This window comes from Sus scrofa, chromosome 1 (genome assembly GCF_000003025.6).
Source record: "Sus scrofa isolate TJ Tabasco breed Duroc chromosome 1, Sscrofa11.1, whole genome shotgun sequence".
NCBI lineage: Eukaryota > Metazoa > Chordata > Mammalia > Artiodactyla > Suidae > Sus > Sus scrofa.
Genome location: NC_010443.5, coordinates 123145036 through 123171706, shown reverse-complemented (window position 1 = coordinate 123171706; position 26671 = coordinate 123145036). Strand labels below are relative to the sequence as shown.

At 38.3% G+C, this 26671-nt stretch overlaps 1 protein-coding gene across 1 annotated transcript in view; it reads right to left on the bottom strand.

Annotated features, from left to right (window-relative positions):
- FBN1 (fibrillin 1) overlaps positions 1-26671 on the bottom strand; it is a 257639-nt gene that overhangs the window by 187943 nt on the left and 43025 nt on the right. The window contains 2 exon segments of the mRNA NM_001001771.1: positions 13640-13735; positions 17484-17579. Coding sequence (NP_001001771.1) covers positions 13640-13735; positions 17484-17579 — 192 coding nt within the window.

Genomic DNA, 26671 nt, shown 5'->3' with positions numbered 1-26671 from the left:
TAGTAGTAAACATCTATTAAACACGTATTGTGTACATGCCAAACACCATGCGAAGTACTTTGTGTATTATCTCATTTAATCTTTCTAACAATCTCACTAAGCAGGGACTATTATTCCCATGGTAAAGATTAGGAAACTGTGGCTGAAAGACCAGACCTCACAACCAGCAAATGGCAGGATTGACTTTAGACTCTGAATTCTTAACCAGGTAATTTAGAAAGCACAATGTCTCATAATTAGGCGTCTTAAATTAAAACATTAAAAATTACTATCATTTATAGAGAACAAACTTGTGGTTGCCAAGGGGGAGTGGGTTTGGGGAGGGATGGAGTGGATGGCTGGTGTCAATGTAAGCTAATATCACATGTGTGAGGGGATAACCAACAAGATCCTACTGTATAACACAGAGAATTATATCCACTGTCCTATGATAAACTATAATGGAAAAGAATATTAAAAAGAATGTATATAGTGAGTCTGTGTATGTGTGTATAACTGAATCACTATGCTGCACAACAGAAATTAATACATTATAAATCAACTATAGTAAAAAAAATAAATTATTGTAGTGTGATATTGACAATTTGGAAGAAGACTCCTTTGAAATAAAATTTAGTGAAAACAATTTCCCTATCATTTCCTCTCGTTCAGGGAAAAAAAAAAAAAGAATAGCACCTCAGAAACCATGAGAACAGAGGAGACCCATGCCCACTTCAGGCTGACTCAGTAAAGGGCCACAATGACTTCTCAGAGTCACTGCCTTCTATTTGGTTTTGTGATAGCTGGTTCTGCTTGGCAGTGTGTAAAAATGTAGAAAGAAGTGAATACTAAGTAAGGTTTGAAAAGAAACAGCTCTATCCAATTACACATGATGCTGTTTTTTAAAAATTAGAGACTGTCCTATGGTGTTTAAGAGCTGTTTTCCTCAAAGAGGGCAATTCAAACTTCTATTACACACTGCTTTCCAAAGCCAGTTTTGTAACATTAAGATGTACGTATGCCTCTGATTTTTATGTTTCCCAGTGCAACAAGAAATTTCCCCCCAAATATTCCCCACTCTGCATGTGAAGCTTATAAATCATCATACAAAGAATGAATCAAAATTTGCTTCTGGAAGGTCATGGCTTTGTCTTTGTCTTTTAAAGCACACTAATTTAATTTTAAGACTACTTGACCAGAATCCCTAACAGAATATATATAAGCTTTTCCACTGGGACGTTAGAAAAGAAATGATCCCTAAGAGCTAATACATATTCAAAAGAACATTCTCAACTTAGGTAAAATTTACCCCTAAACCTGCAAAGTCTTCTCTTTTCGCCTGCTTGAGTGTCCTACCACAGTGAAGGTCAACAAAGTCTCCTAAGAGAATGCAGGCAAGAGGATAAGGGCTCACCAGGGACAGAGGTAGAAACAGGTCTCTTTTATGAATTGCACCATTAGAACGTTTTTATTTCCTGAGGAAACAAATACTCCACTGATAAAGTTTACTGTTTACTGATAAAGTTCTTCTGAAACCATTGAGAGGAAAGGGCTTGCTGCAGAGGCAATATGGTAAGAAAGCTGGAAAACATTTTCTTTCAAGTGTCCCACAGAATTCACTTCTCACATACTTCAGTTATCAACAGCTACACTTTTATCACCATAGTAAATATGGACATATCTGTAGGTACAGTTTTGAGTTCCTTTACAAAAAAGGTGTTAAGCAGATATAAAATTGTTTTAAGATATATTTCACATTTAAATATTCTCTTCCTCAACCTCAGTATCCCACAGTTAAGTAAATCAACAAAGATGTAATAAACATCTACTCTCTTCACAGCACTGGGCCTGGTACCCAATGAGGTAGGAAGAAGTGTCAGTTACAGTTTTTATTCTTTGGTCTATGGGAAGGATCATTGCCTGGCTGGAAGACTATATATCAGCATTTCATGAGCCCCCAAACTAGGACTAGATTAGCAAGTTTTATAATTCCCAAATCATGGGATCTGGCAGTCCTAACTTAATTTTTAAAGAAAATATGGAATATATATATATATAATATATTCATATTTGTTTACACACATATACTTATAAAATGAATGTAATTTGTGTTTCCTTTTAAACTTAAAATATTATAACTTGTTTATAAAGCTTCCTAAAAGCCAGGAAATAAGATACTTGATCGCTTTATGCTGATGTGTATGATGTATATATTTCAACATGAGAATCAATACATGTCACAGGGAAAAGTTTTTTGACAAGATGAATATGCTCATTCCTTACCTCTTAGTAAACATCATTAAGAATCATCAGTATATATCCCCAAAGATTAGGATGAGGTCACCCAATTATTTTAAAATGTAATAAAATTTGAGAAAAAAGAATTAGAGTAAGAAAAATATGAAAACGGCTGATTTGACCTAAATGAATGACAAAGACCAAAAGTTTAATATGTATATTGACCATCAACTAGAAATGTGAATGAGTTCCAGTCAGCCGGAGATGATGACATCACTGAAGTTGCAATGAAATTGATGAGGTTGGGTGGTGGAGCTCCCTATGGTCAGGAAAGGCGTGGGGAAGGAATATGTCTTAAACTTAACTTGGCAAGAAAAGAATTTAACCTATCTGTGAAAGGAAGCTCTAGCTTCAAGAATATCTGATACTCCTAGTTCTGGTAAGTAGTATCCCCAAGGGTTGAAAAGAACCAAATTGCATGCATGCCAACCACATCAGACTTTTCAGGAGTTCCCATTACTATGCAGCGGAAATGAATCTGACTAGGAACCATGAGGTTGCGGGTTCCATCCCTGGCCTCGCTCAGTGGGTTAAGGATCCAGCACTGCCGTGGGCTGTGGTGTAGGTCACAGACTTGGCTCAGATCCCGAGTTGCTATGGCTCTGGTGTAAGCTGGCAGCAACAGCTCCAATTAGACCCCTAGCCTGGGAACCTCCCATATGCTGTGGGTATGGCTTCAGAAGGACAAAAGACAAAAACAAAAAAAACAAACTTTTCAGAACTAGGAATTTATCACTATTTAATGAGATAGTTCACTTTGCCTAAGTCATTCTGTTTTTTAATTAATTGACGTATAGATGATTTATAATATTGTATTAGTTTTAGATGTACAACATAATGATTCAATATTTTTATAGACTATACTCTATTAAAGTTATTATAAAATAATGGCTATATTTCCCTATGTTGTATAATACATACCCTGTTGCTCATCTGTTTAATACAGAGTAGTCTGTATCTCTTAATCACACATCCCTATTTTTTCCCTCACTCCTTCCCTCTCTGCACCAGTAACCATGCATTTGTTCTCTGTATATGAGTCTGTTTCTGTTTTGTTATATATATTTATTGATTTTATTTTTTAGATTTCACAGATAAGTGTTAACATAGAGTATTTTGTCTTTTTCTTTCTGACTTACTTCACTTAGTATGATACTCTCTAGGTTATCCATGCTATTGCAAATGGGAGAATTTCATTCTTTTATGGCTGAGTAATATTCCATTGCATTTATTTACCACATCTTCTTGATCTATTCATTTCACACTTTAGAACATTTGAGAACCAAACTCCAGGGATTACATTTAATTTAATTAATTAATTCTAAAATGAATAGGTTTGAAAGTGCCGAGTTAAATTACATAAAAACAGTTACTTTTTGCAGGACTCCTAAGAGCTGAGATGCTAATACATCCAAAGTCTCTTCGAGAAGAGGACATGGTAGTTTCCAAAATGCAATTGACCACGGAAACATCATTTCATAGAACCCCCATGGGACTAGTGGTCTACAAAAAGTACTTTTGCTCTTTGGACTCCGAAGTCCCATATATTTGTTCAATATACATTTATAAACCAAAAATAGCACAGACTCTCTAGAGGTCATAACTACTAGAGAAAATAAACACTGAGCTTTTTTTTTTTTTTTTTTTTTTGTCTTTTTTGCTATTTCTTTGGGCCGCTCCCGCGGCATATGGAGGTTCCCAGGCTAGGGGTCGAATCGGAGCTGTGGCCACCGGCCTACACCAGAGCCACAGCAACGCTGGATCCGAGCCGCGTCTGCAACCTACACCACAGCTCACGGCAACGCCGGATCGTTAACCCACTGAGCAAGGGCAGGGATCGAACCCGCAACCTCATGGTTCCTAGTCGGATTCATTAACCACTACGCCACGACGGGAACTCCAACACTGAGCATTTTTAAGGACTCTCAGTTGAGTGTGTAAAATTAGTAAAGGTCTCCAGACTGCTATCCACATGATTAAGATAGAACAGTTTCAGATACAGACCAGTCCACCCACTAATTTATATAGACAAAGGAGAATTTTTTAAGATTCTGATACCATGCCTCATACAGAAACTGTCCAGGAGCACAGTATACTAGAATAAAAGGACACCACAGAGAGATGTGAAACAGACCTTCCCTTCTTTGGAGCTAAGAAAGTTGATGTCACTCCACATCCCTTTCTCTTCTAAGGAGGTCTCCAAATACAGACAAGCTGGCATAGCAGGAACTTCCTAAGGGTGACCACTTCTTCCATTTCCCCCTCATCAATTCCAGCCTCTGCGTCTTTGTACTGTTTCTTCCCTTCATCTATAGAGCTTTTTCTCATCTACTCTGCCTAACTAAATCTTTGTCCTGCATAGTTTTTTAACTCTTTTATGTATGCATTTCTGTCTTTCCAAAAAATGATTTTAAGTCCCTGATGACAAAAACCATATACTCCCTTCTGATTCCATCAGAGTGCCTAGCTTAGGGCTGAGCCTTTATGTAACATTTGCTATAGTTGTTATATCTAGTTGATGTGACTATAAGAGATTTTGTTTATCACTTATATTTGAATAAAATTCCAGTTAGACAAACATTCTGAGAAAATAGACTCTAATCTGAGGTCCCTTACTCTAATTTTTTCCCCATTGATTTATTTTCACATATCAACACAGCCTGTGATTTTCTAAGATGTTGCTTTCTTTTCTTTTCTTTTTTTTTGTCTTTTGTCTTTTTAGGGCCACACCTGTGGCATATAGAGGTTCCCAGGCTAGTGGTCCACTCAGAGCTGTAGCCACCTGCCTACGCCACAACCACAGCAACACAGGATCCGAGCCATGTCTGCAACCTATACCACAGCTCACAGCAACACCGGATCCTTAACCCATCAGTGAGGCCAGGGATTGAACACACGTCTTCATGGATGCTAGTCAGGTTTATTAACCACTGAGCCATGAAAGGAACTCCTAACATTAAAAGTTGAATAGACAGCAGCAGGAAAAAAAAAATGGAGACCTAATAAAGACCTTAGGTAAAGTGATGATGTGTATTACTAGAAACAAAGCTATCCAATATGGTAGCGACTAGCCACAGGTGGCTATTAGCTGGCCTAAGCTGAGATAGGGCATAATATATGCATCAGAGTTCAAAGACCTAGTATGCAAAAAAGAATGTAATATATTTCAATAGTTTTTAATACTGAGTATCTATTAAAAGAAAACTTTTGGATATATTTGGTTAAATAAAATACATTATTAAAATTAATATTACCTGTTTCTCTTTAATTTTTTAATGTGGCTACTAGAAAAGTTAAAAAATTATGTATATGGCTCATGTTATATTCTTATTAGTGCTGCTCTAGTGTTTTGAGTATCCACATTCTAGGTCAAGTGTGACACTATTACACAGAATTTGCAAAGGAGGTGATAACAACCTGGCCACAGGGCTCATAAACCCTCATACACATCAAGAATATAAAAACATCTGAGGGCATTCCCATTGTGGTGCAGTAGAAACTAATCTGACTAGTATCCATGAGGATGTGGGTTCGATCCCTGGCTTTGCTTGGTGGTCAAAAAGCTGGCGTTGCCACAAGCTGTGGTATAGGTTGGCAGCTGTAGCTCTGATTTGACCCCTACCCTGGGAACTTACATATGCCACAGGTGTATCCCTAAAAAGAAAAAAAAATCTGAGGTAGTAAGAGATGGGAAGGGAGTTATGGGAGAGGGCAAACTGTCACTAGCTCTCTGTAGGAAATTGGGGAAAGACCACATTATGATGATAAGTCATGAGCGGAGCTTCAAGAAGACTGCTTAGACTGTGTGATGTGTAGTATGTATCTGCTGCAGTTTGGCCAGTGTGGACTGCTAATGCCTGGAAACTGGCTGGCCAGATGTTCAGACATGGTTCAAAGGAGAGGCTGGTACCGTGCTAAAGTTGATTTGCACTCTGGCAATTTATGTGGTGCAAAAAATGCATAAGTGTTTCCTGCTAACTAGTTGTTGGCCAGTGCAAGAGAAAGCTGATGTGGCGTGGGTTTAGATACTTTGTCAGAGGGCTGCCTGGAGCAGAAAAGAGGCCTCAAATGGCTGGAGGCACCGGTGGACATTCCAGGTTGACGAAGGAAATAAAACAGCCAATAAGAACATAGATGCCTTTCTTCATGTGAAAGACCTGCAGGGGAGAAAGTCTGAAAGGGACCAGAAAATTTCATTCTAGCAGGGGGAGAAGTAGCCCACTGAGTGGGCTGAGAGGGATGATGATTGGGAGACAGAAGTTAAACTGCCTCACGATTGCATCCCACCAGTCTTTCTGGTTCCTACCAGGCGAGTACAGCCTTAAGAGGCATGGTAGCTATGTTCTTTACATGCATACAGCTACTCAACCACAGAAACTGAACGTCTATGTCAACAGATGTATTTCCTGGAACTATTCTAGGAAAATCAAGTTTATTCAATGAACCGCCAACTGCCAAGTGTTGCAATACCACTTTAGATGCATAGTAACATGTAAGGCATTCTGCCTCTGCTATCTACCCATTAGTATTTACTCTCCATTTAGACTCAATCCCAAAAGCCAGGCTCCTAGAGGGCTTCGACATTTTTTAAGTTTATTTAAACAGTTTATTTCATGTTACCTTCTTAGAGAAAATAAAATAAGCATAATTCACAGAGTTCTGCCTTCCAAAAACACTTTGAAAAGGGGAGTTAGCCTATGAGTATTTCTGAAAACTTTAATAGCCACCTAAAATGTAAAATTAGTATCATAAATGCAGCTTTGTAAAACTTAATTTCAAATGATGTGGGGGTGGGGGGTGGGGAGAATCTACATTTCATCAAAACCTTCCAGAAAAACTACATGGAAAGAAGCACAAGGAAATCAGCTCCTGAATCCATGAAACCATCTAGATGGGCCCACTGAGAGTATGTCATGATTCTACTTTCTTTTTATGAGGCAAATGTATCTGAAATGCACCACCTGCTTATTATATATTTGGATCATTATATGTTAACCCTTCCCGTTCATTAGACACACTGCAGACACTGCTTTCCCGGCTTTACAAAATAAATGCTTATCAACTGCTTTTAGGATCATTTTCTGAACTTTGTTCAATGAAATCATTAAAAAATGATCCACGTGAAAAATCTTCATTTGTAAATCGTTAGAGAAACTATTATAAAGATAATGGTGTTTCTCATCTATAAACTGCACATAGAGAATGAAGAATTATAACCAGTCTTTGCGTCCTCTGTTCCATTCTTCCATTATCATTATCAGAGAAAAAAAAGCAAAAACAAACAAAAAAACTAAACAGCTTTTCCAGCTCCATTAACACTGGAATTCCTTACGAGGGCAAGCAGGATGGGCGGAGTTGGTTCACTTTCCACTGTCATGCTTCTCTGATGGACTATGAATAATCACCATGCTTTCATTTTATTCTACTCCATATTTGCTCTCCATCATTGTCCTTTTTCTTAAAGCTATCAGTTCAGTATTACTTTCCTCTATACTTTTTCTACCAATAGTCAGCAGAACAGCCAAAAAGACTTTCTTGATTTGGCAAAAATCCAAGCATTGTCTTCACAGTTTAGACTTGGGTAGGAACTTAACACTGAACAAATGATTCAGGATTTCAAAGAATTCGTGTCCATGCTTACGTTCAGACAGTTATATAATGAAGATCTCCAGATGGAGTAATGACAGAAAATTTATTATGAGTATTTATGCTTCCAAAAGGCTTCATACTTTGGTTCACATAAAATTTGACATCAAAATATCAATATAATTTTACATGCTTTAAGAGCCATGCTGGACAATTCTGTTCACCTCTTTTCAATCTAAGTAAATTTTCAACCCCAAACAACTAACATGTTTGACTCTTCACTATTTTAGGCTGTTTCTAAAAACTCAAATGATTCCCATAAAGGGGGAAAAAATGGTGAGTACACATTTGAATGAATTGCTGACTCTGAAAAGGTAATTCCAAAAACAGTTTCCGCATATGGTTTGAGGAGTTGCAATATTGTAGGAAAACTATATAACCTTCCATGGTAACTGCACTAAATGACAATATTCATTTTGTACGTTGACATTTAAGAATGTTGGTTCAGTCATTTGGAGTTGATTTATATGTACTGCAAACAGACAGGAATAATCTTCTCTCCAAGAGTGGATTAGTATATTTAAAATATCAAAATCAATCAAACAGAGAAATAGCCCCAAACTCTGCATTACATACACCCAAACAATACTTAAGACTCCTTCCCCTTGGCTTTTAAGATGATTTAAAAGCAACTTACCTCAACTCTTCCTCCGGAGAGGAAAATTACCTACCTAGCCAAATTTCCTGAAGGGCTTGTTTTCCTCTTAATCTATAACTTCTACTCTAAAACTTTTAGTTCTAGATTTCTTAAAACTCCTCAGAAAATTCTCCATGGTAACTAATAATCTCTTTCCAAGTGCAACTCAAGTAAGCCACAGTGCACAGGCTTATGAGCCAGACTGGCTGAGGTCAGCTGTGTTTTTGTTTTTTTGTTTTTTCTTTTTACCATCATGCCTATGGCATATGGAAATTCCCAGGCTAGGGCTTGAATTGCAGCTGCAAGTGCGACCTACACCACACCCACAGCAACACCAAATACAAGCTGCCTCTGCTACCTAAACCTCAGCTTGGAGCAATGCCCGATCCTTAACCCACTGAGCAAAGCCAGGGACTGAACCCACAAGCTCATGGAGACAATGTTGCATCCTTAACCCACTGAGCCACAATGGGAACTCCTGGGTTCAGTTTTTGATTGCAGTTACAAAATATCTGATCTCCGGCAAGCTCTTTGACCTTTCTTTGCCTCTATTTATTCCTCTACAAAATGGTACTCACTATAGGACTTTTCTCATAAGGTTGCTGTAAATTAAGAAAGTGTCCAGCATACTGCCTGGCCCAGTCTAAGTATCCAGTTCATGTCACCTGTTATTACAGCAAAGGGACACTTTGTGAATCTTTCTTTCTTTTTCTTTCTTTCTTTTTTTTTTTTTATGTCTGCACTTGTGACATAAGGGCTAGGGACTGAAGTGAATTAGAGCTACAGCTGAGGCCTTTGCCACTACCATGGCAACACTGGATCTGAGCCACATCCACGACCTACACCACAGCTTGCAGCAATGCCAGATCCTTAAGCCACTAAGAGAGGCCAGAGATCAAACCTGCATCCTCAGGAAAACTATGTTGGGTTCTTAACCTGCTGAACCATAATGGGAACTCACTCATTCTTTCTTGTTCCCTTGAAGAGGCTAAGATTCCCAGGCTATTTCTTAAAGTCCTTGCTTTCCATTTCCCTGGCTCAGTGTTCTCCTGATTCTCTTGCTTCTCTTCATGTTTTCTCAGTGTCTATCTTTTGTTTTCTTCTCCCTTGAGCCTGTTCATCATTAACACCTCCCCATCTGCAAGTTCAGGTCTATTTATCATTCTTCCCTCTTTTTTCATTACCTTGAGAAGTCTCATCTGATCACATGATTCACTGTGTTTAATATAAGAACCTTTAGCAGGATTTTAAATAGTCTGCATTCTGAGGTAAGATGGCAAGAGAAAGTATGATTCCACATAGGCTTGTTGGCAGTAACTATGGTAATACACAACTAGCTTATGTTGTCACTGCCAAAACAGGCACTGACCTCATTTCAATATTCTAATAACAAGTGCTAACATACCGTACCATTGAGCTTAGGCAATGATAAGTTTTATTGGTTGCTCAAGACCCAAGAAGAGAGAAGGCAAAAATGGGAGGGGGGGAGTAATCGAGAAAACCATAAATGTAAATTTACAGAAAAAATATGTAAGAGGAAGAACAATGAAAGAAACTTGGGGTATGGAAGAAAACACAAAGAGAGGCAATCTTTGATACACAGTGGAGAAGGGGGTGCAAAGTTGTGTGCCCAAAGGGGCTAAAACATAAGCTAAGTGAATAATGTGAGCAGGTGTATAACAAGAGGGAGTGGTGGGGACAGTGGCAAACTACAACTAAAGGCATTCACATTCAGTTTTTTAAAAGTAAACAATACATGCCAAACAAGTCACAGGCCTCTATTTTTCTTCCTCTGAATGTAAAGAGACAGGCAAGAGTATCATTATCACCCACATAGTGAGGCTGACTAGCCAAAAAATTTTTTTTAAACATATTTATTTCCCTGGGTAAAAGCTACAAGAGAGACAAATTTGCTTCAGAGCCTGATTGCATTTACTGAATGAATGTTATGATTCATAATTCAAGCACAGATCCACTGTCTCCATCACAAACCAACGCTCTGTTCATGAATTATTAAGATTCACTTATTGGCTTAAAGAGATCCAAATCCTGCCAGTGTCACCTCCCCAAAGGATATTTTACACTTCTGCTGGCTCTCTGGGGTAGCTGCAGATCTAAAAGTTCCAAAGTCTCCCAGGGACAGAGATATTTATCCTGAGAAATACTTATTACTGACATTTGAAATGTCCCCTTCCATGTACATTACATCATGACAGGAAGTTCTTTGTTTACTGCCATCTGGTAAAGGTCAAAACATACCTTCTTTTCTGCATCCTTGCAAACTGAAAATTGACAATCTTGTGATTCTAAATAATCATATTTTTGATAGATGAGGCCAGACTCAATTAGGCATCTACACTGCAAGCTCTGCTTAATATGAAATCGATGAAAAATATCCAGAACTGTGTGCAAGTAGACTAAAAGTAATTACTTTCATGAGATACTTGTCCATTATCTGATAATCATATCTCCAGTGCTTGAAAATATGTTCAGTTCAACATTTTTGGCCATATCCTATGCATCAGGCATTGAGCTTGGTGGGAATTTATAAGATGATGAGACTATGGCTGCTGCTGAAGAGCTTATACTTTCATGGGGGAGATGGACATGGAAACCTACTATTTCAACATAATGTAGTAAGTGCTACCAAAAGAGGTGTGGAGACAGTGCTCAGGGAGAATGCAGAAGACCTAGGATTCCTATCAGAAGGAAAGGAAATTAGCAAAGACTTCCTGGAAATTCATTTTTTAAAAATAAAAATCTACATTCCAATTAAAACATAATGCAACCAGCCTAGGTAAACAACAAGGATATCAACCCTCCATCGGAAGTGACACTGAATACTTCCCCACACTTCAGGATGGATTTGTCCTGACTGTTCTACATTTTTATTCATCACTCTTGAAATCACAAGCATTTGAGTAGAATGTACTGCGTCTAAATCTTTAAAGAGGTAAAGAGATCTCTTCCATAGAAGCAGAAAACATGAAGACTATAAATGGAAATACAGTTCTGGAATCAAAGAAATATATCTTTCCCATGTGGTGAGGAAAACTACACTCATGTTTTCCTTCTCCTATTGAAGATATGGGACTATATCCATGGATATCATAGGCAAATGTTAACAATTAAGGCAAGTCTGCTTCCTCCCCAACCCCAGTCTCCAAAACCACAAATGCCTGATAATCTATCATTTATGGATGAATTTTATTTAATCACCGTTATGAAGATTCTATGGGGCCAAAAAATATTTACACCTTAGTGCAAATTTCAAGATAGTCTTATCATGGAGGAGAGCAGTTAAAGACACTCCGAAACTTAGAGAAATCCCTGCATAATATGCCAGTTTTGATTAGTAGTTTCATATCATTCTTAATTTTGGTTAAGAATGGTGAAAAAAACATTCACATATTTTCTTAATCTTGGTCAAATACCAAGTTTTTGAAAAAAATAACTGTGGAATAGTTAAGTATCATGCCCTCTTTATTTTAGACTATCTTATCAATATCTGAACTATGGGAATCAAAATGCTTTGTGGCAAATGATTAACCCCTTTCTTAGAGGTAAAATGCGCTGTAACTTCATTCTATTAGTGATTTTTCTAAAACAAATTAAATCTACTGTTATCATTTGAGGAATTATTTTCTTCAAGTGACACCACTGCTCAAGTTATATGTTAACAATCTTAATTATAAACAATTTAAACCATGTATCATCTTCACTGAGTAAATAATGAGGCCAAAAAAGTAGTCTTTATTACTCTTGATACCATTAGATATACATTACCTTCAAGACAACAAAAATACATCAAGTTGTAAAGAGAAACAGTTTTAAAGACAAACTCCAAAGTGATGCCAAGAACAATTGTAAAGGCCAAGAGAACATGACCTGAAGCATCACACATCAGTAGCATGCAGTGGCCTTGTAAACAGAGATACAATATAATTTATTCCGTAATAACAGTTACTTGCTAAAATATGTATTGCTTTCAACGAAGAACTGAATTTAGATGAACTTGTAAAAAACAGAAACAGAAAACAATTTCTCACATGCTGCTCTCTGATCTTTGTTTTTAAATAACATATTCAACATTTGCTACTGAGGTTTTACTTTCCATCTTAGACTAAAATGATCATTACGCAACTTTAGATAAAGTGGTGATTGCAATTGAAAAAGTTCATGAGTATTTTTCAATGAGTATTTTTTTTCAGAGTAGTTTCACAGTTTCATATGAAATGAACCTCCTAAACCTTCACTACAAAAGTGGGAACGATGATATCGTGCCTATGAACGTAGAGACAAGACCATAAATAAAGCAAAGATTGGGGATGCACATATTAATAATATTGCACATCTACATACATCTCCATATCATATTCACATATAGGTAGGCAAATCAGGTAGAAATATCTGTTAAGAGCAACAGTATGCATTAGACTTGAATACAGAAAACCCACATTCAAATTAAAACTGCTTATTATGTGTGTGACCTTAGGCAGGTCCCCTGATCTCCCTGAGCCTTGATCTTCTTATATGAAAAACATGAGGATGAGTGTACACATGTCTGTGGGCTGCACTGAGGACTGAATAAACCACATGTGTGAAAGCACAGTTTCTCAGCTATCAATTATCTAGTGATCTTTGAATGTTAAGCTTGTATGTTGCCACAGCCAATAGGTCCTATAGGTCTTTAAGTGTGCGTAATTTTTGTTTCCTTCTGAATTTCCCCCCTTTCCATACAGATGTTTTGTTTGGAGCCACTTCCCTAATTTATTAGGATAATAACAAACTCATTCCTTACTCCCTGGAAAACTGTCCTCCTTTTATCTTGATGCCAACTGGTACTGCTGCAAAGGCTCGCTATTGAGTCCTGAAGTCTGCTGTCAAGAATTACTGAATAACATGCATAGACTTAGGGCCATTGCCTTGTCATCCTAGGAACCTTCCCAAGGACAATTCAGAAACCTCCTCAAAGCTCAGCAAAGTTCGCAAAGCAGCCGCGAGAACCCAATGCAGGTTTAATCAATGATAGCTTTAGCCACCAGAACACCTTTAGAAAGATACATTTTTAAAAATTACCTCTTTCACACTGAGGTCCAGTGAAGCCGTAAGTGCATGCACATCGATTTGGTGCCACACACCTGCCTCCGTTGAGACAGCCACTTTCGCAGACAGCTGTAAAATAAAGACAGAGAAGTTGAGAGCCTGCGAGGTCTTACCTGAGAGTATACGCTAATAAAGTAATACTATCCCCTGAAAGCACAACAATTTTTTAAAAAATCTAAACAATGACCCTGGTATTTGTTTTAAACAGTTGAACAGTGCCAGCTCCCTGGATGTTTCTCAGTCAACTCAGGTAAAACTACCTGGAAGAGGTGAGTGTGCACCCATGTTAATGCTGAAACCTTCATTCCAGGAAGCATCTGAGCAATGCTTTCAGTTCTGCATCGAATATGGTGGTTTAATAAGAGAACCCCCTGATGAGAACTGCATTTTAGCAAGCTGACTCTTTTGCTTATGATTTCAATTTAATTTCCAGGAGTCTCTCATGAGGGAACACACTGGCCCCGCTACTGTCATCCTTACAGAAAGGAAGCATGTTCAATCACACACTGAACTGCAAATGACAAAGCAGGAATACGCATTCGATACTGTATGCACTATAATGATGACCCAATTCAGGGTTTTAACAGGAAATCTGTGGGCGATATTGGTAAGATAAGTCCAGAGATCATTGAGGGAAGGCATTCTACTTATCAAGAAGGGCATTAAAATAAGATCTGAAGGCTCATGCCCTGAACAACTTTTCTCTGTACAACTTACTGCAGCTCAGTCATGCATGGCCTCTTTCTGGGCATCTTTGTCCACTGGCAGTAGGGCATCCCTGCCAAATATGCCAGTCCCACCCACTCTTCAAAGCCCAGCTGAAATCTCACTCCTCCATGAGGCTTCCCTAACACCTTCATTTAGATTAATTCCTCCTTCATATATTTCCCACACATACTTCCTGTACTCCTGTGGCAGTCACAGTGTTGAACCACTCAGATCTCCCTCCAAAAAAGCCTACTATAAGGAGCTTAGCTGGCCAACAGCCTCCAGCTGCTGTACCTCCAGACCTGCTACAATGTTCACGCCAAGGACACACTCTCCTGGCTGCGACCATACATGGTGGGGTACTGGAGACTGGATATTTCTGCTTATAATGAAACGGTTCTGATGGGCAACCTTTGTTCTGGGCTCCCCGTCAGCCTGGACCAGGCTTTCCTGGAACTGCACCATAGTCTGAGGCTCCTTCTCCACCACTGTAATGGTCTCTCCATCCCTCCCTCCTTGCACAGGGGTCTGACCTGCATTATGATCGGAAGGTTCTCTCCTCCAACTCCTGCTTTCTCTCCCCTTTATTCTTCATAGGCTCTTCCCCCAATAAATCTCTTGTGCATCCGATTCTATCTTGGCATCTTTAGGAATCAGAGCACCCAAACCGATACAACTCTTTACAGCCAAAAACTATGTCAGTAGTCCATCTTTCATGACAAAATTATAGAGGTTTATTTTATTCATGGTTCCAATTTGTCTCTCAATTTATAACCAGGGGAGAATGAAGAGGATTTAAGCAGAAGAGAAATTTGGAGACTGCCTAGGCCAACCCTCCCATTTTACAGGTTAGGAAACCAAAATCTAGGAAAAGTTTTTAAGTCTATAGATATTACCTGAATGCCTGCTGTGCACTGAGCGTTTGCCTCACCTCCCTCTTGGAGGATCAAGGGGAAGCAGGAAGATGCACAGTGGCTCCTCCTGACTCCTCTTCTGAAAATGCCTTGGAATCCATCCCCAACCCACCTCTGGCCATAGCCTTAGTACTAGTCTTCCTGTGAACCAGTTCTTCTCCCTCAAGTTCAACCTCTGAGCTGTGGCTGCAGTGACTTTTCTCATTGTAAACAGCTGTAAGTGAAGTGCATTAAGCCAGTACGTCATAGCATTAAACGTACGGGCCATGAAGTTAGATTTCTCAGGTACAAATCCCAACCCTGCCGATGACTCCCTGCACAGCCTTAACTGAGATACTGAAGTCCCTGTGCCCAAGTTTCCTCAACTCAAAAAAGAGAATAAAGTCCTCTAACTCAAGGGCTGTTGTTATGTTAAATAAATTAATCCATGTAAAGAGTCTGAATGAATGCCCAGCATAAAGTAAACAGAGTAAATCGCTCCACAGATAAATGTTCTTGGCTGTTGTTACCTTAGTCCCTTTCCCTGGTGAAAATGATATGCATAAAGGCACTCCAGACCTGGCCCATGACTTCCATTTTGACCTTATCTCCCTTCTTGTCACTTCCCTCAGCACTTAATTCCTAGTGACACCAAAGCACCTACTACACCCAACATCCTATGCAATGTCCTATTCCAGTGCTTTGGCCAACATTGTGCTGGCCACCTAGAAGGCCCATCTCCCATTTTCTGACAAGTGAATTCCTATCCAGTCCTTAAGACTTGGCTGAAGGGTCTCCTACCCTGGAGAGGCTGGCCTAACTCTCATTTCCTTCTTGCTGCTGCTATGGGCTGTAAAAATTCAATCATCATTCTTACCACACTGCAGTGTGCAGATAGTTAGGAGGGAATTACATGAACTTTGGTTTATTTATAATAGCGTCATTCATCATAGCAAATACATATATAATGCCAAAGTCAGAAATAACATGAATAAATGCTCATCACTAACCATTCACTAAATAAAGAGTAAAACATATATAATGGATCATGATGCAACTGATAAAATGCATTTTTAAGTGTTTAATAACATGGAACATATTTCTAATAAAATATTAAGTGAAAAAGTTATATGAAAAGTTATGCATACAATGTGATCTCATGTACCAAATATGCATTAAAAAGACTAGAAAGTAATATCTGGAATGGTGGGACTGTGGATAATTTTGTTTTTTTATACTTTTAAACATTGCCAAATTTTCTGCAGGGTGTATATATATATATATATATATATACTTATTTATTTATTTATCTTGGTGTAATAACAAATGAACTCTTTTAAAGGAATTTTATCTCTACAAAGCACAGGGACAGATACAGAGTACACACACACAAAACAGTGGCTATGAATGAACCAACACACTGAGCAATGTGGTTAAGCATTGGGGGCTTGGGGGGCAGAGTTTTGGTGTGTGTGTGTGTATGTGTGTGTGTGTGTGTGTGTGTGTGTGTGTTTAGGGCCACACCTGTGGCATATGGAAGTTCCCAGGCTAGGGAGCAAATCAGAACTGCAGCTGCCAGCCAATGCCACAGCCTCAGCAATGTGGGTTCCGAGGCATATCTGTGCCCTACACCACAGCTCACCGCAATGCCAGCTACTTAACTCACTGAGTGAGGTCAGGGATGGAACCTGCATCCTCCTGGATACTAGTCAGGTTTGTTACTGCTGAGACTCAATGGGAACTCTGAATGTGGTAAGTACTGTAATAGCAGAATCTAGACTGGAAAGCTAGAGAGATGCAGTCACCATTAATCAAGAAAAAGGACATGTCTGAGGAAAAAGATGAGGCTGCATTTTGAAATACTTTATTGGAGAGGCTTCTTGAAAATCCAGGCAGAGATGTTCAGCAATCAAAGGAAGGCGTACATCTGGAGTGAACAAGAATTCTGCCCTTGGTTGGTGACTGTAAATCAGAGATGAGGCCAGCAGGGTGGGGGAAGGTCAATGAAAGAAAAATGAAGGAACTCATTTCCAAGGTTCCAATCAGAAATTTGGTGCTAGATGTGTTGGGCAAGTGGTCTGTTCATCTGTAAGAGTCACTGGACATGTGTACAAATGCCATGTCCCAGGTAATCAAGGAAAATGCACCAGCACTTATCTCTGTATTCTCTGTGTCGGTATAGGTTAAATGTAGAATACTTAGAATGGCTTACTTACGTTGTCCACAGTGCGTTCCTATGTATCCTTTCTGGCACAGACAGTGGTCATCACTGCAGCTGCCTCCATTCATACAGCGGATGTTACAGTGTTGGACTTGAAAAGGAAAAGGGAAAAAAAGACTTCTGTTTTTTATTTTTGCAATTTAAGTACATGGACTGCAACAGTTCACAGGAGTTGATGCAGTGATTTAAAGAAAAAATCAAATGATTCATGGATTCATATATTTATGCATAAACAAGCTGACAATACTAAACGTGTTTTTGTGTGCAATTTTACAGTGCAATGTAATTGTTTCTTGGATATTTACTTTCATAGTGCTCCATGTCTTTCCTAATTTAGCAGAACTCACCACTCAAGGTCATTTCTTTATACCAGCCAGAAAATGGTGTCTTGAGTAACTGAACAAGACAAGATTACAATGGCAATAATTTTCCTGTCAAAAGACTGAGAGTCCAGGTAGGTGGGCAGGAAAACAGGGTGACAAATTCCAAGGAACTGTATTAAGGGAAATTATGGAGGCAGAAAAAAGCAGGAAAAAAAGACATTTAGTAACAAGACTGATTGATAAGGAAGACAGCTGGACTTGGTGCAGAAAGAGCTGCTTGTTGACACTGTAACATTAAACTGACTAAGACCCCCAGTGTTTGAAATGCACTCTTTATCACACTGCCACCTACAGAAGTGTGAGAGCTTCAGTGTCTAGGGCAGGAAGAACACAGGGTTGGCTGACTTGGACTGAGATGATGAGATGCTATAATGAGCTGGAATGAGAGATACCTGGGAGGAAGAATTCCAGCAATCTGTGCTCTGGTTACTCCAGGGCTCCAGCTGCCTCTATTTGGGCACTCTAGTAACACTTTCAAAATGCCAGGCTGTTCCTAGGTCCTTGAGAAACAATCAACTACCTTACTGGGAAAACACTAAAGGCTTGATGGAGTTAATCATTAGTCATTGTTGACACATCCCTACATGAGAAGCCAGAATTGGGCATGGAAATTTGGCTTACTCTACCCGGTCCTCTAAGCTGTGGGAGTAATTTCCTAGAGAAAAAGTTCAACAATTTCATGTGAAAGAAGGGAAGCCCTTCTTCTGTGTAAGAACAGAAATCAGCTGCTTACGCTTGCTCTTCTGTGCATCCTTCCTGGAGCACAGGGAACAAATCTTTTCCCAGGAGCAGAAAGGAAACTTCTCCCTGCAGACACCTTCTTTAGTAACCCTAGTCAGGATGCTCAGTGTGGTAACCCAAAGAGGCTGCTGGCTTCAGGCCAAAGGTCCATTTTCATAAGGCGCTGCATAAGTCTTAGGATAACAACAGGGAAAGAAGGTGCCAGGACCCAGTAATTACTAAAGCCCTCACAGAGTACTAAAGGGTTAAGTAGAAAATGAGGTACCTTTTCAAGAATATATATCACATACTTCCTGAAACACCATCAGAGGAAACCTATCTCTACTGTATTAAGAACCCTCTCCACCTTGGCATTCAAAGCCCTCCATAGGGTGGTCCCACGGGCCTTTCAGATCTCCTCTGCCTACTCCTAATACATCTCCCGACTCAGTCTCCACTATTATCAGTCACTTATTCACTTAACAAATATTTCTGAGTGCCTCCTAAGTGCCATAGCAAATGCCAGGTACTCTGTTCTGGTGTCTTCATGCAATCTGCTCTTTAGCCTGTCTCTTTGCCCCTCTCAAGCCTCAACATACAACATACACAGTTCTCACCAAATAATGAAATCCCACCTATGCCCAAACCCACTGCAAATATCTCTTCTTTCCTTTGAACTTTTCTGGTTTCTATTCTCTCCTCCCTCTCCCACTAGATAGGAGCCCTCTTTCTTCTGACTTCAGAGTACTTTATGTTTCTCTTTGGAAATTTGTATTAAATAATCCACCTATTTTTTTGGTCCTCTCTCCTACCCCCAGCCCATTTGTGTAAAAGCATCATGAGACTAGGGAGTAGGAACCATCATGATTAGTAATTATATCCCCATAAGTGCTCAGGGCATCCCTTGCCTGTTTGTAGGTATCATATAAAACTCTGCCAAATTAGTTTCTGTTTACTTAACTTACACTCCATGAGAATGACACCAAAAGCTATTCTCGAAAACTGAGACTATGAGGTTGCCCATTGTGCCCTAAGCACTTGTAGAGCAATAAGTAGGTTGCTATTAAAAATATTTCTATTGGAGGTCCCGCGGTGGTGCAACAGGATCAGTGGCATCTCTGGAATGCTGGGACGCAGGTTCAAACCTGGCCTGGCACAATGGGTTAAGGTTCCGGCGTTGCTGCAGCTACAGTGTAGGTGGCAACTGCAGCTTGGGAACTCCATATGCCATGAGGAAGCCAAAAAGAAAAAAAAAATTTATCTTCTATTCCCCACATATGAAAGCAGAAATAACTTTTGCTGGAGCATTGTTATAGAAATCAACCAACCCAGGAAACTGATTAAAACAACCTGTTATTTTAGGCTCCTACAATTCTATTAAAACATTTCAGCCAAAAGGTCTTTTAAGTAAAAAACTATTTATAAGTACACAAGAGAAATGATTGGGGGAAAAATTTGGAAAATATTCTAAGTAGGTCAGGAAAAGGTGTAAAGCTGCTTTAAAATATTAAGTTAAACTTAGCCTCATCCTATCTTAACAAAACAGTGAGGATTGGGGAAAGCACAGGAAATGATGTCATCCGTCAAGCAGCATAGGAACTCAATCTACAAATTGATTTCAATTAAAGTGGTTCATGCCAAGAGCTAATTTCCATTCCCACATGAGCAACAAAGCCATTTAACTACTTTGAGATAAAAAAGCTAACAGTAGTTTAAATAGTGGCTTTACATTATTTGTTCAATTTGAAACATAGAATGAACTCTTCTTTCTGGGAAGAATGATAAGATTGCATTTAAATGTAATATAATAAAACCCTCCCTGATAGCTTTATACTTATTTCTACCCATTCTTTCAGGTGAAATTTTTCCAGCTTAAAATATTCTTTAAAAAAATAACACAATTATATTTTAATATACAACCAAAATATAAAACACCATAGTAAACTGATGACATAAATACATGGTATTTTATTTGCAATGCATTTTTAGTCATAAATGAGTTCTTAGAAATCAGTAACACAGACAGTGATATTCCAAGGGAAATGGAAAAAAGGAGGAAAATGAAATGATACAAGTGACCAGTAAAGATTAAACATACATGAAGATGACTGAGTTGAACAATAATAGAGATGAGCAATTTCTCTGTAATCTCATATTGTCAAAGATTAAAAATGTAATATTTGTACAGTTTTAGGAAACAGACTTTCATAGGCAAACACTGGAGGACAAGATTGATGTGGACCCATATATACAGTTGGGGGAAATCTGTAGATTGTATCAAAATATAAATTTTGAATATCCTTAGTACTAGCAGTTCCACTTCATAGGAATTATTCCAATAAATTATTTGGACAAATTACAATAATTTATAAATAAATCATATTTACTGGAAAGAAAAAATTGTGGCTAGTATATGGACCCCAAAAATGACTTACATATTAATTTATCATTACACATTATAGGATTTGTAGAATTAGGAATATAAAAGGCAAAGTAAAAACACATAGAACTACCATATGACCCATATGGGCATATGTCTGGACAAAACTTTCCTTGAAAAAGACACATGCACCTGCATGTTCATTTCAGCACTATTCACAATAGCCAAGACATGGAAACAACCCAAATGTCCATCAACGGATTATTGGATTAGGAAGATGTGGTATATAATCACAATGGAATACTACTCAGCCGTAAAAAAAAACAAAATAATGCCATCTGCAGCAACATGGATGCAACCAGAGACTCTCATACTGAGTGAAGTAAGTCAGAATTCTTTTTTTTTTTTTTTTTTTTTTTTTTTTTTTTTGTCTTTTTGCCTTTTCTATGGCTGCTTCCGTGGCATATGGAGGTTCCCAGGCTAGGGGTATAATTGGAGCTGTAGATGCCGGCCTACACCACAGCCACAGCAATGTGGGATTCGAGCCTCATCTGCACCTACACCACAGCTCACAGCAATGCCAGATCAAGGCCTGAGCAAGGCCAGGAACCAAACCCGTAACGTCATGGTTCCTAGTTGGATTCTTTAACCACTCTGCCACAACGGGAACTCCTGCAGTAAGTCAGAAAGAGAAAGGCAAATACCATATGATATCACTTATATCTGGAACCTAATATATGGAACAAATGAACCTACTATAGAAAAGAAACAAACTCATGGACATAGAGTACAGACTTGTGGTTGCCAAGGGGGAGGGGGAGGGAGTGGGATGGACTGGGAGTTTGAGGTTAGTAGATGCAAACTATTGCATTTGGAGTGGATAAGCAATGAGATCCTGCTATATAGCACAGGGAACTATATCTAGTCACTTGTGATGGAACTTGATGGAGGATAATGTAAGAAAAGCAAAACAAAACAAAATACATGTATATATAACTGGGTCACTTTACTGTACAGCAGAATATGACAGAATATTGTAAATTAACTATAATTTGAAAAAAAAGAAAGAAAATTGCTCTGTTAAATAAACTTACCAAAGCATTAAAAATGTTTAAAATAAATAAATTAATTAATTAAAAAAACATACTTCACAAGCTCCCATGGCCTTTGAAATCTTGAAAAAGATGATTTTTTTTTTATTGCAACTGAAACTAAAATATTCTTTCTCCTTTAAAAAGTAAAACCAGGAGTTCCCGTCGTGGCGCAGTGGTTAACGAATCCGACTAGGAACCATGAGGTTGCAGGTTCCATCCCTGCCCTTGCTCAGTGGGTTAAGGGTCCGGCGTTGCCGTGAGCTGTGGTTTAGGTCACAGATGTGGCTCGGATCCTGCGCTGCTATGGCTCTGGCATAGGCCGGTGGCTACAGCTCCGATTCAACCCCTAGCCTGGGAACCTCCATATGCCTCAGGAACGGCCCAAGAAATGGCAAAAAGACAAAAAAAAAAAAAGAAAAAAAAAAAACAAACAAACAGTAAAACCAATTCAGATGGGCTTGTGAAACAGTAAGGCATGGTTACTCCAGTGATCTAAATAAACCAACGAGCCATGAATCTTCAGGCCAGAGGAGCAAGCTCATCAGCAGATAACAGGATCTTAATCACCTGCTTTGCCACAAACACATTTACCAAATTCGCATTCTTTGTGAATCTTAGATCTTCAGGGGGAAAAGTATTTTCTTAAAGATAGGAACAATTACTCAGGATCTCTGCGGGGAAACAAAGGGACTAGATATGTGTCTTTACTACACAAAAAGAACAGTTTAGAGGGAATATATATATATATATATATTAATTGAGTCCTGTCATAGATGCATATTCTAAATTTAATGTGAGCAAGAATTCCAGAAGTCTGGCATTTAGGAGACAAACCTCTATGTGTCTAGAAGAGCCAGCTAAGAAATAAAGGTTCCACTCAAACTCCTAGGATGCTCTAAATACTTCAAGTTAGAATATATTCATAAACTCAATCTGTGTTAAGATTTTACCAGAAACTGAAAATACTAGGGAGTTTAAGTGTCAGTGTACAGGACACATGCAGTCAGCCCCAAGGAGAACAGATAGCCTCAAAGGGTTTCAAGTAAGACTCAACATCTAGGACTAACAAAGACTACCATTAACCTCTACCCACAAAGAGTTTCAAACAAATTTTATGCTCATTCTAGAAGATATCAGCCAGTCATTTCAGTCATTCAACAAATACTGATTGAATGCCTTCCATTTGCCAGGCATCAGAAAGAGTAGAAGAAAGGTTCTTTAGATTACAACCCAGCACAGACTAAATCTTAAAATAAGCAACCAGAAGAGACCAATGTGAGCACATCACTGGAATAACAGAGATGCAAGGCTGGCACTTAAGTCTACATACATCAGGTATGATTTTCTTTGGGATACATTAAGTTGGGAATGATTCTAAAAATTTCCATTATCTTGGCAGTCACAAGGGGCAGAAAGAATACTGGGAGCAATTTGCAAATAAGTATCTGTATGGCAACATGTGATTTTAATTGAGGCACTAGGAAAAGTACAAGACAAATTAAACAGCCCGACTAACTTCTGGACTCCACATCTGAGACAACAGTCTATAGAAGTAGTCAGAGTCACTGCAGGACGAAAATGATTTTCACTGGGAGAGAGAACAGTAATGACATTTTCCTAGGTGTATCAATAGCCTATGGTGCATAGACACACCATTTAGAAGAGCAACTTCACTATAGGATCACAAAAAAACACCTAACAGAGCTGCAAAAAGTTCAGAAAAGATAAACTATATGATAGCAATGATGAAGGCACCTCCATAGATGGCAACCTAACTAGAAAGCAAAGAACTCAACCGTTTCTAGGGACAAGTCTGAGAAGATTCCACACATAGTCCTCTTCCTCTTGTCCACATAAATCCCACACCTCCCTGGAAAACTTCTCAGACTAGCTACACTACCACTTTCCCATCTTCTGAGTGTCCTTATACTTTCAGCATGTGTTTGCACCATCTTCACTCAAACTCACTAACACAATGCTCTATAATTGTTCTGGCCTTCTGACATCCTTAGAGCTTGGCTTTGTGTTGGGAGTACCAACACCCCAAATTCTAACTACACTGAAGAAAAGTAAAAATGATAAAATGTTATCTGAGTACAAAGAGTTCCAAATAGTAAAACTGTCAATACTCCCCAAATTGACATACACGTTTAAAGACATTCCTACCAAAATCCTAGAGATATTTTTTTATATATACAGACAAGATGAATCTAAAATGCAGATGGAAAGGCAATAGAACTAGAATAACAATTTCAAAAAAGGATAAAAGTCAGAGGAATTAAGCAACTCAATTATTAAAACATAACATGTAGCTGCAGAATTTGACTATATGGTATGGGGGAAGGGACAAACATATGGAACAATGGAATAAAACAGAGAAACCAGAAGTATATCTACACAAATAACTCCAAGTGATTTTTCTCAAAATATGAAAGTAATTTAATGGACAAAGAATAGCCTTTTCAGAAATAAATGGTGTTGGAGAAATTGGACAACCTAGAGTATCAACTACACCTAAATCTCAACCTCATACCTCATACAAAAAGCATCTCATTGCAGATCACAGATGTAAATGTAAAATATACAACCCTATTACATTTTTTTAAAAACTGGAGAAAAAGTCTTTTCAGCAAGTATTGCTGGGAAACATTGAACAGCTGCATGAAAATCAATGAAACTAGAACACACCCTCACACCATGCACAAAAATAAACTCAAAATGGCTGAAAGATTTAAACTGACAAGACACCATCAAACTCCTGGAAGAGAACATAGGCAAAACATTCTCTGACATCACCTTATGAATATTTTCTCAGGTCAGTCTCCCAAAGCAACAGAAATAAAAGCAAAAATAAACCAATGGGACCTAATCAAACTGAAAAGCTTTTGCACAGCAAAGGAAACCAAAAAGAAAACAAGACAACTTACAAAATGGGAGAAAATACTTTCAAATGATGCTATTGACAAGGTCTTAATCTTTAAAACATACAAACAACTTATACAACTCAAAAGCAAAAAAGCCAACAACCCAATTGAAAAATGGGCAAAAGACATGAATAGACATTTCTCCAAGGAAGATATACAGATGGCAAACAAGCACATGAAAAACTGTTCAACATCACTGATTATTAGATAAATACAAATCAAAACTACTATGAGGTACCACCTCACACCAGTCCAAATGGCCATCATTAATAAGTCCACAAATAACAAATGCTGGAGGGGGTGTGGAGGAAAGGGAACCCTCCTGCACTGTTGGTGGGAATGTAAGCTGGTACAACCACTATGGAGAACAGTATGGAGGTACCTTAGAAATCTATCCATAGAACTACCATATGACCCACCAATCCCACTCTTGGGCATATATCTGGGCAAAACTTTCCTTGAAAAAGACACATGCACCTGCATGTTCATTTCAGCACTATTCACAATAGCCAAGACATGGAAACAACCCAAATGTCCATCAACGGATTATTGGATTAGGAAGATGTGGTATATAATCACAATGGAATACTACTCAGCCGTAAAAAAAAACAAAATAATGCCATCTGCAGCAACATGGATGCAACTAGAGACTCTCATACGAGTGAATAGTCAGAAAGAGAAAGACAAATACCATATGATATCACTTATATCTGGAATCTAATATATGGCACAAATGAACCTTTTCACAGAAACGAAAATCATGGACTTGGAGAATAGACTTGTGGTTGCCAAGAGGGAGGGGGAGGGAGTAGGGTGGATTTGGAGCTTGTGGTTAATAGATGCAAACTATTGTCTTTGGAATGGATCAGCGACGAGATCCTGCTGTGTAGCACTGGGAACTATGTCTGGTCACTTACGACGGAGCTTGATAATGTGAGAAAAAAGAATGTGTACATGCATGTGTAATTGGGTCACCATGCTGTACAGTAGAAAATTGACAGAACACTGTAAACCAGCTATAATGGAAAAAAATAAAAATCATTATACAAAAAAATAATAGCAGGTGGTAAAACCACATGATCAGAGATAGGAAATTTAAAGACACTAAGTTGATGAAGCTGTGGGAAAAAAGAACCTCTTTTGCTTTGCCAGAAATAGAGCAATGAAAATTCACTTGAAAAGTATTCTGACAATATCTAATAAAGTTGTAAACTTAAGCATCCCTTTAAAAAAATAAAAAATAAATAAATCTTCAGGATCTAGGGCTAGGCAAAGAATCCCTGGACTTGAGACTAAAAGCATGTTTGTTTTTTTCCGTTAAAAGAAAAATTGATAAATTGGACTGAATCAAATTTTAAAACTTTTGTTCCACTAAGAAAATGAAAAGAGACTCTGGCAAGATAGTGGAGGAATGGGATGTGGAGCTCAATTCCTCCCACAAGCACATCAAAAATACATCTACATGTGGAATGATTCTCACAGAGCATCTAAGTTCATAGTGATACAGGCCTCAAAAAATAAGAAAAATTATCAAATAAACAACCTAATCTAGCACCTAAAAGAATTAGAAAAAGATCAAACAAAACCAAAAGTTATACAAAGGAAGGAAATCATAAATATCAGAAAGGAAATCAACAAAATCGAGATTTAAGAAATAGCAAAAAAAAAAAAATTAATAAAAC